At 39.8% G+C, this 16,051-nt stretch overlaps 1 protein-coding gene across 3 annotated transcripts in view; it reads left to right on the top strand.

Annotated features, from left to right (window-relative positions):
- Dock4 (dedicator of cytokinesis 4) overlaps window positions 1-16,051 on the top strand; it is a 429,879-nt gene that overhangs the window by 318,040 nt on the left and 95,788 nt on the right. For all 3 annotated transcript variants that reach the window (XM_042684635.1, XM_042684637.1, XM_042684636.1), the window contains exons 24-25: window positions 13,041-13,168; window positions 15,376-15,510. In XM_042684635.1, the coding sequence (XP_042540569.1) occupies window positions 13,041-13,168; window positions 15,376-15,510 (263 nt within the window). The remainder of the gene's footprint in view (window positions 1-13,040; window positions 13,169-15,375; window positions 15,511-16,051) is intronic.

The raw sequence follows: 16,051 nt of genomic DNA, 5'->3' as shown, positions 1-16,051 counted from the left end.
ATCCCCTGTATCCTATCTGACCACAGTGGAATCAAGCTAGCTCTCAATAACAAAGCATACCGCAGAAATTTCTCTAATACATGGAAATTGAACAGCACACTCCTTAACAAGGCCTGGGTAACAGAAGAGATCAGAGAAGAAATAAAGCATTTCCTAGAACTCAATGAAAATGAAAACACCTCACAAAGAAACTTGTGGGACACAGCAAAAGCAGTCCTGAGGGGCAAATTTATTGCCCTCAGTGCCCACATCAAGAGAATGGAGACAGACCAAGTAAATAATCTCATGTTGCAACTAAAACAGCTAGAAAAACAAGAAAAAATGGGACCTAAAGCTACTAGACGAAGCCAGATAACCAAATTGAGAGCAGAGATTAACCAATTAGAAAATCAGAAAACCATAACCAAAATAAACCAAACAAAAAGCTGGTTCTTTGAAAAAATAAACAAAATTGATGGCCCGTTGGCAAGATTAATTAAAAAAAGAAGAGAGGAAACCCATATTAATAGGATTAGGGATGCCACGGGAAACATCACAACACGTACCCAAGATATCCAAACAATTCTAACAGACTACTTTCAAAAGCTATACTCTCTAAAGGAAGAAAATCTGGCGGAAATGGATGCATTTTTAGAGAAATACAAGTTACCCAAACTGAGCAAAGAAGAAGTTAACCAATTAAATAAGCCAATATCCTATAATGAGATACAGGAAGCTATCAAAAGTCTTCCAACAAAAAAAAGCCCAGGACCAGATGGATTCACAGCAGAATTCTATAAGACCTTTAAAGAAGAACTAATACCCATACTCCTCAAGCTCTTCAGAGAAACAGAGAAGGAGGGAGCTATCCCAAACTCATTCTACGAAGCCAATATCACACTCATCCCCAAACCAGGCAAAGACCCAACCAAAAAGGAGAATTACAGGCCAATCTCCTTGATGAACACAGATGCAAAGATCCTTAACAAGATTCTAGCTAACAGAATCCAGAAACACATAAAAAAAATAATACACTATGATCAGGTAGGCTTCATCCCAGAGACACAGGGATGGTTTAACATACGTAAGTCAATAAATGTAATCCAGCATATCAACAGAGCCAAGGTCAAGAATCACATGATTATCGCCACAGATGCAGAAAAGGCCTTTGATAAAATTCAACATTCATTCATGCTAAAAGCTCTGGAGAAAATAGGAATAGAAGGAACATTTCTAAAAACAATAAAAGCCATTTATGACAGACCAATAGCCAATATTATACTTAATGGGGAAAAGCTACAACCAATCCTCCTAAAAACAGGAACAAGGCAAGGATGTCCACTGTCTCCACTCCTCTTCAACATAGTCCTAGAACCCTTAGCCAGGGCAATAAGGCAAGAAAAAGACATTAAAGGGATCCGCATAGGGAAAGAAGAAGTGAAACTATCCCTTTTTGCAGACGACATGATACTATACCTCCACGATCCCAAAAACTCCATCCCCAAACTTTTAGAAATCATAAGTCACTTCGGCAAAATAGCAGGATACAAAATAAACCCACAAAAATCAGTTGCCTTCCTATACACTGATAACGCACAGGAAGAGAGGGAAATAAAGGGAGCAACCCCATTCACAATAACCTCCCAAAAAATAAAATATTTAGGAATTAACCTAACCAAAGATGTAAAAGAACTATTTAATGAGAACTATAAAAAGTTAAAGAAAGAAATTGCAGAAGACACTAGGAAATGGAAAGACCTCCCATGCTCCTGGATAGGCCGACTTAATATAGTAAAGATGGTGATACTTCCAAAATTAATATACAAATTCAATGCAATTCCTATTAAAATCCCAATGACGTACATCACTGAAATACAGAAAACAGTCCAAAAATTTATATGGAACAACAAAAGACCTAGAATAGCCAAAACAATTCTAGGGGATAAAGACAATATGGGAGGGCTATCCATGCCGAACTTCAAACTCTACTACAGAGCTATAACCACAAAGACAGCATGGTACTGGCACAAAAACAGACCCGAAGACCAATGGAACAGAATAGAAGATCCAGATATAAATCCACAGGCCTACAGCCAGCTGATATTCGACAAAGGAGCCAAAGACATACAATGGAAGAAACACAGCCTCTTCAACCGCTGGTGCTGGGAAAACTGGGCAGCCACATGCAGAAAACTAAAAGTGGACCCCAGCCTATCACCATGCACCAACATCAACTCAAAATGGATTAAAGACCTTAACATTAAACCTGAATCTCTGAAACTACTGCAGGACAGAGTAGGAGAGACACTTGAACTAATAGGCACAGGAAGGAACTTCCTGAACAGAGTCCCAGGGTCACAACAAGTTGGAGAGAGACTCGACAAATGGGACTACCTTAAAATAAAAAGCTTCTGCACAGCTAAATCTATCGCAACTAAGCTAGAAAGACAACCAACTAATTGGGAAAAAATATTTACCAGCAATATATCAGACAAGGGGTTAACATCCTGTATATACAGGGAACTCAAGAAACTAATCCCTCCCAAACCTAACAAACCAATTACTAAATGGGCAAGGGAACTAAAGAGGGACTTCTCAAATGAAGAAATAAAAATGGCAAAGAAACACATGAGGAAATGTTCATCATCCCTGGTGGTGAAGGAAATGCAAATAAAGACAACCCTGAGATACCACCTTACCCCAGTCAGAATGTCCCACATCCACAAATCAGCCAACGACAAATGCTGGAGGGGATGTGGAGAAAGAGGAACCCTATTACACTGCTGGTGGGAATGTACACTTATACAACCACTTTGGAAAGCAGTCTGGAGGGTCCTTAGAAAGCTAAAGATTGACCTCCCTTACGACCCAGTCATACCACTTCTAGGCATCTACCCTGAACAACAGGAACCAATATACAAGGACACGTGCACCTCCATGTTTATTGCAGCACTGTTCGCAATAGCTAGGATATGGAAACAACCTAGGTGCCCCACCACAGATGAATGGATCCAAAAATTGTGGTATCTATACACAATGGAATATTATGCAGCCATTAGAAATGACAAAATAATGGCATTTGCAGGGAAATGGATGGAGCTAGAAGGAATCATGTTGAGCGAGGTAAGCCAAGAACGAAGAGACAAACGGTACATGGTCTCCCTCATAAGTGGATGCTAAATCCAAAAGGTTAGTGATACGACAAAACTAACAGGACTTAAGAAACAAAGAACTCCCGCTCATCTGGTTGAACCACTACTAAATATCCTCATGCTGCTGATCACAAATATGGTATATAACATGTGAACACTGTTATATATTACAGACTGTGGTAGACAATTTGCTCCAGGGAAGTTAGAATGAACTTGTGACTTTGAAATTATGTAATCATTTAATCACAATCAAAAAAAAAAAAAAAAAAAAGAACCTCGGGGAAGGGAGGGAGGGAGGGGATGGTAGGGGGAAAACAATGGAGGGGGTAACAATGTTCAAGAGGAAGTGTACTCATAACCTCACTCATGTAACTGTGACCCTCTGTATAGTAGCTTTACAATAAAAAAAAAAAAAAAAACAAACAAAAAAAAAAAAAAAAAAAAAAAAAACTAGAAGCATATAAATGCGTGCAAAAAAAAAAAAAAAAAAAAAAAAAAAAAAAAACAACATTGAGATACCACCTCACCCCAGTTAGAATGGCTATAAACAAGAAATTCAGTAACAACAGATGCTGGAGGGGATGTAGATAGAAGGGAACCCTACTGCATTGTTGGGGGACTGTAAACTTGTTCAACCACTTTGGAAAGCAGTATGGAGGTTCCCCTATGCCTTTTTATTTTCTTATTCCAGATTTTCTTTTCAATTTTCTATTTTAAAAGGTAATACTTTCTTAGTAAATATAAAAATATATCTTATCCCAGCCACAAGCAAGCAGTTACTAAGTTGCTTTGCTCATAAATCCTGTTTGCCTATTTAAATCCTATTTGTCACTGTCTTCTGTTTGTTTTTGGAAGAAAATAGTAAAGTTTCCACTTAATTTTAAAGCTCATAAAGTAAGTAAAGGCTTCCATCAATATCACCAAATAAACTTTTTGTTGTTGTTGCTTGTGGGGCTTGAACTCAGGACCTGGGTGTTGCCCTCTACCTCTTTTGCTCAAGGCTATTGCTCCACTTGGAGCTACAGTACCACTTCCAATTTCCTGTTGGCTGGCTTCGAATTGCGATCCTCCGATTTCAGACTCCTGAGTAGTTAGAATGCCACAAGTGCCTGGCTTCAAGTAAACTTCTTAAGGCAGATTTTACCAGGAATTATTTTTCCATATGAATGTGTATGTAATTTTATTTAAAAAGAATTTCAAATATAATAAACAACTTTTAAAAATATTACTTTATTGTAAAACATTTTGAGCATGCAGACAAAAATAAAGCATAATATGAGGGTCAGGTGTGGTAGTATATACCTGAAATCCCAGATACCTAGGAGGCAGAGATTAGAAGGATCACTGTTCGAGGCTAGCTTAGGCAAAAAGTTACGGAGCCCCCATCTCAATAAACAGTCTGTGTGTGTGATACACAATTGTCTACTCAGCTAGGTAAAGGCATAGGTAGGAGGATTACAGTCCCAAGACTGGCCTGAGCAAAAACATGAGACTCTTTCTAAAAAGTAAGTGAAGCGAAAAGCATTGGAGTTGTAGATCAAGTGGTATAGCACTTGCATTTATACATACTAGTACTTGCCCCTTTCCCCACAAAATAGAGCAAAATATGAGTAACTCAACAGTGAATTTTAATGTTATCATTTATTGTATTAGATCATTTATGAGGAAATTCATTATTCAGTAAGGTCTTGCTCTGTATACTCTCACTTTCTTCTTAGAAATGTTCAGAATATCTGACTCTAGTTCCTGTTTACTCTGCCTTTTTTTACAAAATTATAAAAATAGCTTGTATTTTTTTCATCATTTCAAATTTTTGTCTTTATGTGACAAAACTATCTGGTCATTCTTTAGAGTGCTTTTTATTTTATTATTATTAAGCCTTTATATTTCTCCATGCAGTATAGGCAGCTCTAATGCATTCCCTTTTTTCTGTTTTATAATATTCCACCAAATTAATCTATCATGATTAATTTATTCTTGTTTACTTTGTTTTTTTTGTTGCATGCTTGTCTGTTTGTTTTTAATTTAATTTTATTGTCAAAGTGGTGTACAGAGGGGTTGCAGTTACATACGTAAGATAGTGAGTACATTTTTTTGTCCAACATTGTTACCCCTTCCCTTGTTTTTCTCCCACCTTCCCTCTCTTCACCCCCACCCAAGTTGTAAAGTTCATTTTCAGTTTGTTGTCTTGTGAGTATTACTGTTGCATTGGTTCACCCTTTGTCCTTTGCTTCACCATTTTGTTATTCCCCTTCCCTTCCCTAATTCAGATAAACATATATACAGTACCCAGGCCACCAAAATCAAATATAGTGACAACAGAGGATAAACCATAGGAAAAAAGAAAGAAAGAAAACATAGTATATTTAAAACAACACCAACAAAGAAAAACCTCTTGTTTCCATATCTTGAGTTCATTTCGCTTCGCATTATCTTATATGGTCCTATGTACATAGCTATTGAGCTATCCTGCTAGGATTATCCTAGACATATACTAATTGCTACAAATGAGGGAAATCATGGAGTCTATGTTTCTTTAGGTCTGGCTTACTTCACTTAATATGATTTTTTTTTCTTTACGAATGAGGCAATATCATTCTTTCTGATGGAAGCATAGAATTCCATTGTGTATATATACTGTTTTTCTTGATTTATTCTTCAACATTGGGACATCTGGGTTGGCTCCATATCTTAGCTATGGTAAATAATGTGTGCGTTTTTTTTTGTGGTCGGTCCTGAGGCTCAAACTCTGGGCCTGGGCGCTGTCCGCAGCTCTTCAGCTCAAGGCGAGCGCTACCACTAGAGCCGCAGCGCCACTTCCACGTGTGCTTGTTGTTGTTGCACTGGGTTCTTTCCTCCTTCTTGGCCTTACTGGGAATTGAACTTGGATCCTCACTCTTGCAATTCAGATGCTCTACCAAACCTCCATCCTCTTATTGCAGTGGGTATTTTCAGTTGAGATGGAGTCTTTAGCAAACTTCTTTTTACCCAGGCTGGCCTTCAGCTGGAATTCCGCTAATCATTACCTCCCATGTAGCTGGGATTGTAGGCTGGACCCACCAAACCTGTTGATAGTTATTTGGCATGCCTCTAACATGTGCCTGCATATCTCTCTCCTTCCCTTCCTCCCTCCCTCCCTCCCTCCCTCCCTCCCTCCCTCCCTCCCTTCCTTCCTTCCTCCCTTCCTTCCTTCCTTCCTTCCTTCCTTCCTTCCTTCCTTCCTTTCCTCCTTCCTTCCTTCTTTCCTTCCTTTTTGGCTGAAATCAATACTACTCAGTCAATAGGGAAAAATTCAGCCTTTGACTTTCCCAACTAAAATAAATCTGACCCTAGAAGAAATATATTTATTGTCATTTTCAAACCCTGACTTTCAGATCCTCTGAGACTTTGAACCCTAGTAGATGGTCTGTAGTGGTCACCAGGGGTCCTCCAGAGTTAAGAGTGGAAGTATGGACTGGATCAAAATTCAGCCCAGGTACCCCAGCTTACTTCAGGTACAACTCTGTGAACTGAGTTCCTTTTGATTCTTGATGCTCAGTAGTCTAAAGAAAGCAATGCTAGAGAGATTGTAAAGGAAAGAGACTGCTGATCTTCAGAAACATAAATATTGGATCATTATGAGGAGGGTGTTCATTGCAATAAAGAAAAGAAGGGCCCCTGAGACTGAAGAGCAGTTGGATGCATGGAGGCTGGGGAGGAAAACCAAATACTGAGGCTGGGAGCCAAGCAGGTGGTTCAGGGTATGGTCCTGTCTCCTAGACTCTGTGAGGTCCAATTCCCTAGAGCTATGCATTTGACAGTGTGCATTTTTCTCTGTTGCTTGGCACTTGATGATTTGTTTAGCAGAGATCTACAGTCATTGCTTTTTCTTGCTAAGGAAAAGTTATATGTGCTTCTACTTGGGCATTACTATGCACTTTGTCAATCAAAACCCAGTGGAGATAATAGAGCTGAGTATAAAGACATGAATGCACTTAGCATATGCCATCAGTGAGAGGCGTGCTGAGCCCACTTACTCCTGCTAGAAACTAGAAAATCAAATGGTTTAAGGTAGGAATACTGCATGGAAGGAATCAAATATAATTTTTTGTCCTTTTTGGTAGAAACTCTCCAGTTGCCATTTGCAATTCTGTGGATTTGATACAAAGTGGCAGTAGAGAATAGAGTGTGTGATGGAGGAAGATAGAATATTAGACCAGTTTTAAAGTTTATTCTAGGAATTAATCTCTCCCTCCTCCCCCATACACAACATTTTCAACTATAATATAAGGGGACAATGTTTGGTTATGTTCCTCTGTTTATTAGACAATATCAAGAATACAATCCCACTACATTTGATGGTGTCTGATACCATGTATTTCTTAGAATTGTAGTTTTTGCACAGTTAAGTGTTGACCTAATACATTATGAGTAATTAAACTTCATACTTGAAAATGCCATTCATTTCAAAGAGATGAGTTTTATAAAGACTAGTAAAATTGTATAAATGAGAGGAGGACTTTAAATGAGAATAGTAATGCAAGACCACACTGGGAGAAATGTACAGACCTTTTTAAAATTTTAGTTGGATATTCTCCATTGATTCTCTGCAACATAAATATATAAAAGATTATCTGGGACTTCAGGACCCCCTTTGGTTAGAAGCCATTAGTAATCATCCCCTTTGTTCTGTATTCCTATGCCCTCATCTCTCCCTGATCTCTCCCTTACTCATATTCTTCTCGGTCCTCTGTTCCAATGTTGTTCTTTTTAAAACTTTCAGACCAAAAGCCTTGTCCACGTCAGACAACTCTGAAAACACTTCCTGAAATGTTTATGTTTTCACATTTGCTCAGGCTTTCTTCTTGCGTTTTATTAGACATTTTCTCACATCTTTACCTGGGCATTTTAAAACGCACTGGGATCCAGACACTGGTGACTCAAGCTACTCAGAAGGCTGAGATCCAGCCTGATTGGAGTCTTTGAGATTTATGTGCAAATTAAGCAATAAAAAGCCAGAAGTGTAGCTGTGGCTCAAGTGGTAGAGTACCAACCTTGAATGACAAAGCAATGAGGGTGCGAGGCCCTGACTTCAAGTTGTAGTACTGGCACAAAAAATAAATGAGTAAAGAAAATAAAACATACTAGCTATAATTAACTTAAGTGGAAATTCTTTTTGTGAATGAGCCAAGGGGAGTTTGGGTGGTTGTTGTTATTGTCTTGTTCTGTTTTGTTTTTGTTACTGGATCTTGCTATGTAACACAAGCTGGACTCCACATCAGATCCTCAGCCCAGTGCTGGAATCACAAGTGTTTTCATCTTCACCCAACAAAAGTGTATCTTTGAGAAATCAATGCTATATTTTTGTCCAGATGTGACAAAGATAAACTTTTAAGAGTGCTAAGCAACATCTCTCCCTGAACACAAGACAATGGTATGAGACAAACTGTGTGTCCAACCAGTCATCATTAGTCCTGTGCTGTAGAGATGGAAGGTCAGTCAAATATGTTGGGTTTCCCTAGTGGTCTTTCCTCCTTGCTCTCTTGCCATGTCTCTGAACTTCACAATACTGATTGGTAGTTGCCAGAATGTTACCAGGGAGAAAGTCAACCTGTGTCTTTTCATTTCTCAAACATTACTCATCCACATTTGCACGGACTTTCAAGGGATGGAGAATGGGGACCGGATGTGCTCCACCAGCAGCTGCTGTGACTGCAGTGGTGACAAGAATAGCCGCTTCCTCGTGCTCAGAGTGAGCAGAGCAGATGGAGTCATAAACTGGGCTGCGATCAGGCGCCTCCCATTCCCATCCTACTTAAGCTATGGTCAAGGACAACAAATGCCAGGCTCTTTCAGCTGTCCTGATACCACCAGCACCCATGATGAAGCTCCTGTATTAAGTTCTTATTATGACCAGAATCCTCCACCGCATTATTATATGAGAACACCGGAAACATTGCTACAAATTAAGTAAACAATCTCTGCTCTTGGTCTACCTACAATGTAACAGTATAGCAGATGTTGAACAGTAATTATAAGGTATGTTAGCAGATATGATGAAGGATACGTGTTGGGGCCCGTGTAGCAAGGAGGTAGCTCTGGGTTAGTCCTGGAGTTAACCCCACCCTCTTAATCTTAGGGGTCTGTATACTGACACAACCCTCAGGTATTGATTCCTAGACTAAATCTTACCCTCTGAGCACCAAACCACTATCTAGCGCTCCTCTAAGCATCCTTCTGCAACCATCTCACTGGCTTCTTGAGCTCAGCATGTCTTTTTAATATATTTTTAGTATCTTTAAATAGTTGTACACTCAACAAACCAATTTATAAATCAATGCATTTTGATCCATATTGGTCCTGTTTTACACTCTAAGCTTACTCTTTTCCATCTCTAGGTGGCAGCACCACCCACCTAGAAACCTCCAAGTCATTCTTGATACTTCCTTTTGCCCTCCGGTTCCACCTGTCACCCAGGCTGCTTGTGTTCTTCTACCACTTACATCTGACCCCATCTCCTCACCGAGGGCCCTGGCCTGAGCCGCTCAGTCCTTTCTGCCCTTGCTGTCCATTGGCTCTTTCCTTTCATCCTCCATGTATACTCCAGAGTGCCCTTTAGAAATCCTCCAGGAGATGTCACTGCTCACTTTTTCACATCCCTGTGTTTTAGAGATTAGGTTTCAGAATTGATCATCCAGGCCTGTGACTGGTCCTGTTCAGCTGCCTCCTCCTATCTCATTGCTTTCCTTCATCTGAAGTCTACTTTCTTCAACTCCCGGAGTCTAGTTAATCTACATGTGCTCTTGGAGTCTAGTTAATCTACATGTGCCCTTCAGGACAGTTTAACTCTCTCATTCTCTCAAAAAAAAAAAAAATCTGTATTCCCTGCCCAGCCCATTATCACTCTCAGAGTTGACTGTATTCCCCCTCCCTCTCCACAAGGAAAGCTCCAGAGTACAGGTGCTTTATTTATTTATCTCCCACTTGTGTAGCAGCCTGTAGACAGTCAGTTCTTAGCAAGTGTTTCATGAGTAGATGTTTTGCACTGGTTCATGGGCTAGCTAGAGATCTGGATATAGCAACAGAAGCTACTGAAGAAATGGAGGAAAGTTTACAAAGAAAGACAGAAAAGAACATCTTATTGGTAGATTCTACCTAAGTACAGGCATAAATGAGTATGGCCACAGAACTGTGGAAGTCGCAAGCCAGGAGAGGACATGATTAGCAGAAGTAAGAAGTGCATATAGTATCCATTATGCATCCATGGTGGGATTCAAAACACTAAGTGAGATCTGCAAGCCTGTGTATTGCTCTTTTGTGAGATTGATGTATGATCTGGGGTACTTTCCCCCCAAGACAGCATGTGCTGTTTGTACTCTGGTACCTGGAAGGTCTGGTGGCAGGGTTTTTTTTTTAGTTTGTTTTGTTTTGTTTTGTTTTTTGTCGGTCATGGGGCCTGGGAGTAGTCCCTCGGCTTTTCATCTCAAGGCTAGGCTCTACCACTTGAGCCACAGGCCACTTCTTGTTTTCTGAGTGGTTTATTAGAGATAGTCTCATAGCCTTTCCTGCCTGGGCTAGCTTTGACCACGATCCTCAGATCTCAGCCTCCTGAGTAGATAGGATTATAGGCATGAGCCACCAACTCTTGGGCTTGATGGCAGGTTTTTATACTGTATGTAGCTTACCTCTCTGGACAGATACTGTATCAAGGATCCTTGTCTAAGCTGGTTTACAGAGGAGGCAAAGATGAACTTTTGTCAAAAGAAAGGGAGACTTCCAGTGGTTCTTAGCTGCTCTCCCACTTCCTAGTCCCATGCCCTAGAACGTTCCTAAAGGAACTGGCTTTATCCACTCCACTGTTTACAAACAAAACAGAAGTAAGTGGCTCACTGCTCTGTAGAACCACAAAAGCACGTAGTAAACTTTATCTAAGACATGGAATATGAGTGTGTATCTTAAGGCAACGTTTATATGACACTTTGTATAGTTAAATGTATAGAAGATTTGAATTTCTGCAAGGCCATCTGACTTTTGTTTGTTAGTTTGTTTGAAGGGATTCTGTTTGATGGGTCATGTTGCCTCTTAAAGGTAAGAATTAACATTTCATCTGGTGAACTTGCTTGGCATTACCCACTGGCTTATTGCCAGTCTTTTTATTTTAATACACCATATACAAATTATTTACCAGTTTTACTTTTGGGTGGTGGGGGAGTAGATATTTTCTGAATATTTGGTTGCAAATTGAATCTTTAAGAAGCACATCACACTAGCTGTTGGGACATGCCAGGGAAGCTTCATCCTCTCTTCTAGTTAAAACTCTCCAGATAGTGATTCCTGGCACTTCATCTTCCATTTTCTTTTTCCTAGCTCTTTTTGTCAAGCAAATGCTTTGTAAATAAGTAGAGTTCCTGGTGAGGATTGCTACTTTTAAAAAAAGGGCCTGCAATAAATCATTTTACAAATCTGGATTTTATTGTATTTGGGTTTTTTTCCTCCCTTGTGTCTTATTTCATTAGGATTTTTGAAAAACTAAGCCCAGACCTCCTGTATTGGTAGCCTAGTAACAGGCACTAAAAGAAATATGAGACCAGAAGCCTAACTCCTGGGCTTTATTGTTTGAGGTACCCTCTTTCTAGTTCTTCACTTGCAAAAATGAATGGACTATGAAAGGCCACTAGACACTGATAGAAAAAGTCTTAATGCCAAAGGCAGAGGTCACAATAAGGTATTAAAATAACAAGAATAGCTTGAAAGATAATCCAGTGAATTCAAATTACCTCCAATATTGTTTCTGATATCCCCACAGAAAGAAAATAGTGCATCTATGAAACAAGAATGGGAAAGAGTAAAAGATAAAAGGAAGCAAAGAAAGAAGGTCAAAAAATATGGGGCTGGGAAGGTGGCTCAGTGTTAGAGCACTTGCCTTGCATGCCTGAGGTCCTGGGTTCGATTCCTCAGCACCACATAAGCAAAAAGAAAAAAGCCGCAAGTGGCGCTGTGGCTCAAGTGGTAGAACATTTGCCTTGAGCTGAAAAGCTGAGGGACAGTGCCCAGGCCCAGAGTTCAAGCCTCACGACCAACCAAAAAAAAAAAAAATTCAGGTCTTGCTGTTAAAAAAAAATTAAGAATTTCAAAATGGCAGCAGTAGAGCATTCAACCAAGTATAGCCCCCTTCTGAGTCTAAGGACCTGTGTGGCTGCACAGGCTCTACACCCATGATACTGGACCTGAGAATAAGAAAGCTCTCAGAAATTAAATATATGGTAGCATAAATAAGTTGATTGAGCTGAAAATGTAGAAGATACAATAACAATTTCTTATATTGGGGATATAGCTGAAGTGATCATAATGTCAATGTATTTGAAGTCTCCTATAGACCAAGAACACAGAAGGAAGAAAGCCATTCTAGAAATTAATCAAATTTCCTACTTGGAGAATATGGATTTACAGACCAATGGGTCCACTTAGTAGGAATGCTGGATTACCAAGGATAAAGATAATTTCCTAAGAGCTAAGAGAGAGAAAGGTAAAACAAGAAAGAATTTGGGGAGATGAGAACAGGGTGCAAAATCTAAGTCTTTGTGTACTTTAGTAAGAAGTCATACATGGCCTACCTCTGTGACAATTCAGGAAAGAGCAGAAGAAGCATTCTGTATGGAAACTGAGAAGCAAAACAAACACTTGAGAGGAAAAGAAAAAAAAAAAAATAACACCTATTTCTACTACAAGCCGGAAGCCTCTGGGGCACAGGAATGATGCACCAGAGAAAGGAACACTGATTTTAATATAAACCAAGTAGAGCTAGGGCTTCTGTAACTACAAGTGTTAATAATTGGACAATTAAAGCTGAATTTAAAAGTAGATAAGGATTCACCCAAGAGTTGCGTGGGACCATAACAGATGTGACATTAATGATTCTTTTCTCTGCAGATTCCCGGTACATCCTCCTGCCTGTCGTGTTACATCACCTCCACATCCACTTGCAAGAACAGAAGGACCTGATCATGTGTGCACGTATCCTTAGCAACGTATTTTGTCTCATCAAGAAAAATAGCTCAGTAAGTACAAGCAGGTCATAGTATGCGCTTCTCATCCCATGGCTTCTGTAAATAAAATTCTAAATGTCTTCAAAGAAGGCAGAGAAAAGAGGAGCCTTCAGAGACTTTTATTTACAGCTAGGCTGAACTTTCTGCTTTTTCTTGGAAGGACTTAGAGGGGTTTTTTTGTTTGTTTGTTTTTGTTTTGTTTGTTGTAGCTCTCAATAACCTGGGTTTCCTCAGCTTGTATTTCAAGCAAGAACTAAATAGGTATTTGAGAAGAAAAAAGAAGGAAATCTGAAAGCCTTCTATACTGTGTCTTTGTTTCATCTTCATATGGTACATGGCAAAAAGACAATGATGACTTACAAATGTGAGATCACAGGGACTCAATCTGTGAAACTGTGTTCTGCATGACCATGCATAGAAAGTGGTTGTGGCCCTCAGGCATGCTCCTATCACACTAGCAGATACAAAGGACAGCCTCAGGAGACAAGGGCTATCTTGTAACACATTCAGAACTTAGCCCCTGAAGTGATCTCTAAATTGTGATAGCTCTGGGGATTCCTGTGCTGAGCCCTGGATATACAATACAAGTGTGCTCAAGTGTAATGAAAAATGAAACAACAGGTTGCGTGCTTGTCCAGAAACAGGACAGCCAGGATCCTCATGATCATGGCTCAAGGGTCTGACATGAAATCCATATAGGAGAGATGTCCTGTTCCAGTTTTGTGGATCTGCAGCTGCTAATTAAGCATTGTACTTATCAGTAACACGTTATACAAAGTGGAGTTTGGCAGTGGGCTCTGGGCTTCCTGATTTCTCTTCTTCCTTTTACCTGTATGCTTAGGTTTTTCCCATGTTTATCAGTGTTATGATCAGCTTCTGAAGAGCAGTCAATATATGATCCCATGAGAGCTGGTAGAGAGAGGTCCAAGTAGTATGGTAACAGAGTTGGTCTTTGAGGAGAAAAGGCTAGAAACTGCATCTATACATATAGTAAGTTTAAGGGTGTTGCTTAGCAGTAGAGCACTTGCCTAACAAGTATTAAGCCTTGAGTACCCACCCCATGATTCAGGCCCCTGGTGGTCTGGAACCACATAGCACAATGACAGTGGGGAGACAGGCTTCCCACTCTGATTGAACAAAGAATTGCTAAGCCATACCTGGTTAGGTGTATTTTCCAAATTATTGTTGTGGGAAAAGAAATGTAAGCTAACTAGTACACACAACTCCAAACCTAAAACAAGTAACAGACATAGAGGTAATTTCTTTTTATTTCTCTTTGTCCATTTCAATTCGGAAGTTTTAAATCTGTTTTTAGTCTAAGCTGATAAGGAATTCAGAATAGAATCCATTTCCCTGAAGGAAAACCTTGCCGGTTTTCTTATAAGTGTAAGAAACTTTATCATAAAATTATGGCCAAAAGCCTTGTTCAAATTTACACTTTCTAAAAATATTCCTTGCAGAAAGCTGTCTCTGTGGTAGAAGGCCTTTATACACAAGTTTTGTCTTATAGATAAACCGAGAACCCAAATTCACTAGCTAGAAGTCAACACAGAACAATTCTCCTTCTTTTGTCAACTCTTAGTCTCTGCCATGGCTACTCACCCTAGGCCTTGGTAGCCAAAGATGTTCATCTAGACTAGATGCTGCTTCCTAGTATTTATTGACATATAGGGTTGTTTTTAAAGCACTTCTGTAGGAATAGTCCTCTGTATAAGCTAGTCTAAGGAAATGTGTGCAACTCCCCAGAGCTGAGATTTGTTCATGGAAGCACAGTTGGGCACTGAAGACTTACATACTTCTCAGAACCAAAGACTTCAGTGAAGAAAGAGACCCAGGAGCAAATTTGTCCAAAACCATTCACTTACTGAAGCTCAGATTCCTCACTGTTGAGTTCCCTGAGCCTTTGATTCTATCTTGTTTTTTTGTTTGTTTGTTTGTTTTGTCACTGTAAGGCCTGAACTCTGGGCCTGGGCACTGTCCCTTGGCTCTTGAGCTCAAGGCTAGTGCTCTACCACTTGAGCCACAGCGCCACTTCCAGCTTTTTCTGTTTATGTGGTGCTGAGGAATCAAACCTAAGGCTTCATGCATGTAAGACAAGCGCTCTACCACTGAGCCACCTTCCCAACCTTGATTCTATATTTGAAAGTTGATTTTCTCCCATTTTATACTAAAGGAGCCTTTCCTGAATGCATTGTTCTTCCACCCCCACCCCCTCTTAGGAAAAGTCTGTGTTAGAAGAAATAGATGTGATCGTGGCCAGCCTGCTGGACATCCTGCTGAGGACTATCTTGGAGATCACCAGTCGACCACAGCCTTCCAGCTCCACCATGCGGCTGCAGTTCCAGGACGTTACTGTAAGACCTTCCCACAAGTGGTGCTTCTTATAGTTCCCTCACTATGAGGGGGCACTGCTGCAAAAGTCTGAGGAACTTGGTTCTAGGAGAGAAACCTGTAAGCATTTCCAACTTAGGTGAGACTACCCTCACCAAGAAAACAAAGTTTATTAAAACATCTTCTAATAAGCAGTTTCTAATTTCAGATATTAGCTCTAACTTTGCGCTATTTAAACTATCTATGTTTTTTTTTTTAAACCTCAGTCACCTTGGTAACACTCTGCATCCTCTTTTCATCCATCAAGTTGCCTGAGGAGCCAAGAATAGTGAAAAAGACCATTGGTCATCAGGAGCCCTGAGTTCTAATTCTGGATTTTTTTAAATCATGACAAATGAATTTTAACTTTATTGCTCTTCAGTTTGCTCAGATATGGGGCATTCAAGCTCCATTGTCTTACTAATCTAATATAACATGGTTCATATGAAATTTAGATAGAAATATATGTGTATATATACATATATATGTATACACGCTGGACTAGAGGCTACCAGTTGTCCTATT

This window comes from Dipodomys spectabilis, unplaced genomic scaffold, assembly GCF_019054845.1.
Source record: "Dipodomys spectabilis isolate Male_0828 unplaced genomic scaffold, ASM1905484v1 ptg000089l, whole genome shotgun sequence".
Classification (NCBI taxonomy): Eukaryota; Metazoa; Chordata; class Mammalia; order Rodentia; family Heteromyidae; genus Dipodomys; species Dipodomys spectabilis.
Note: the sequence above shows the minus strand (reverse complement) of the source record. Positions and strands in the feature narration are given on the sequence as shown.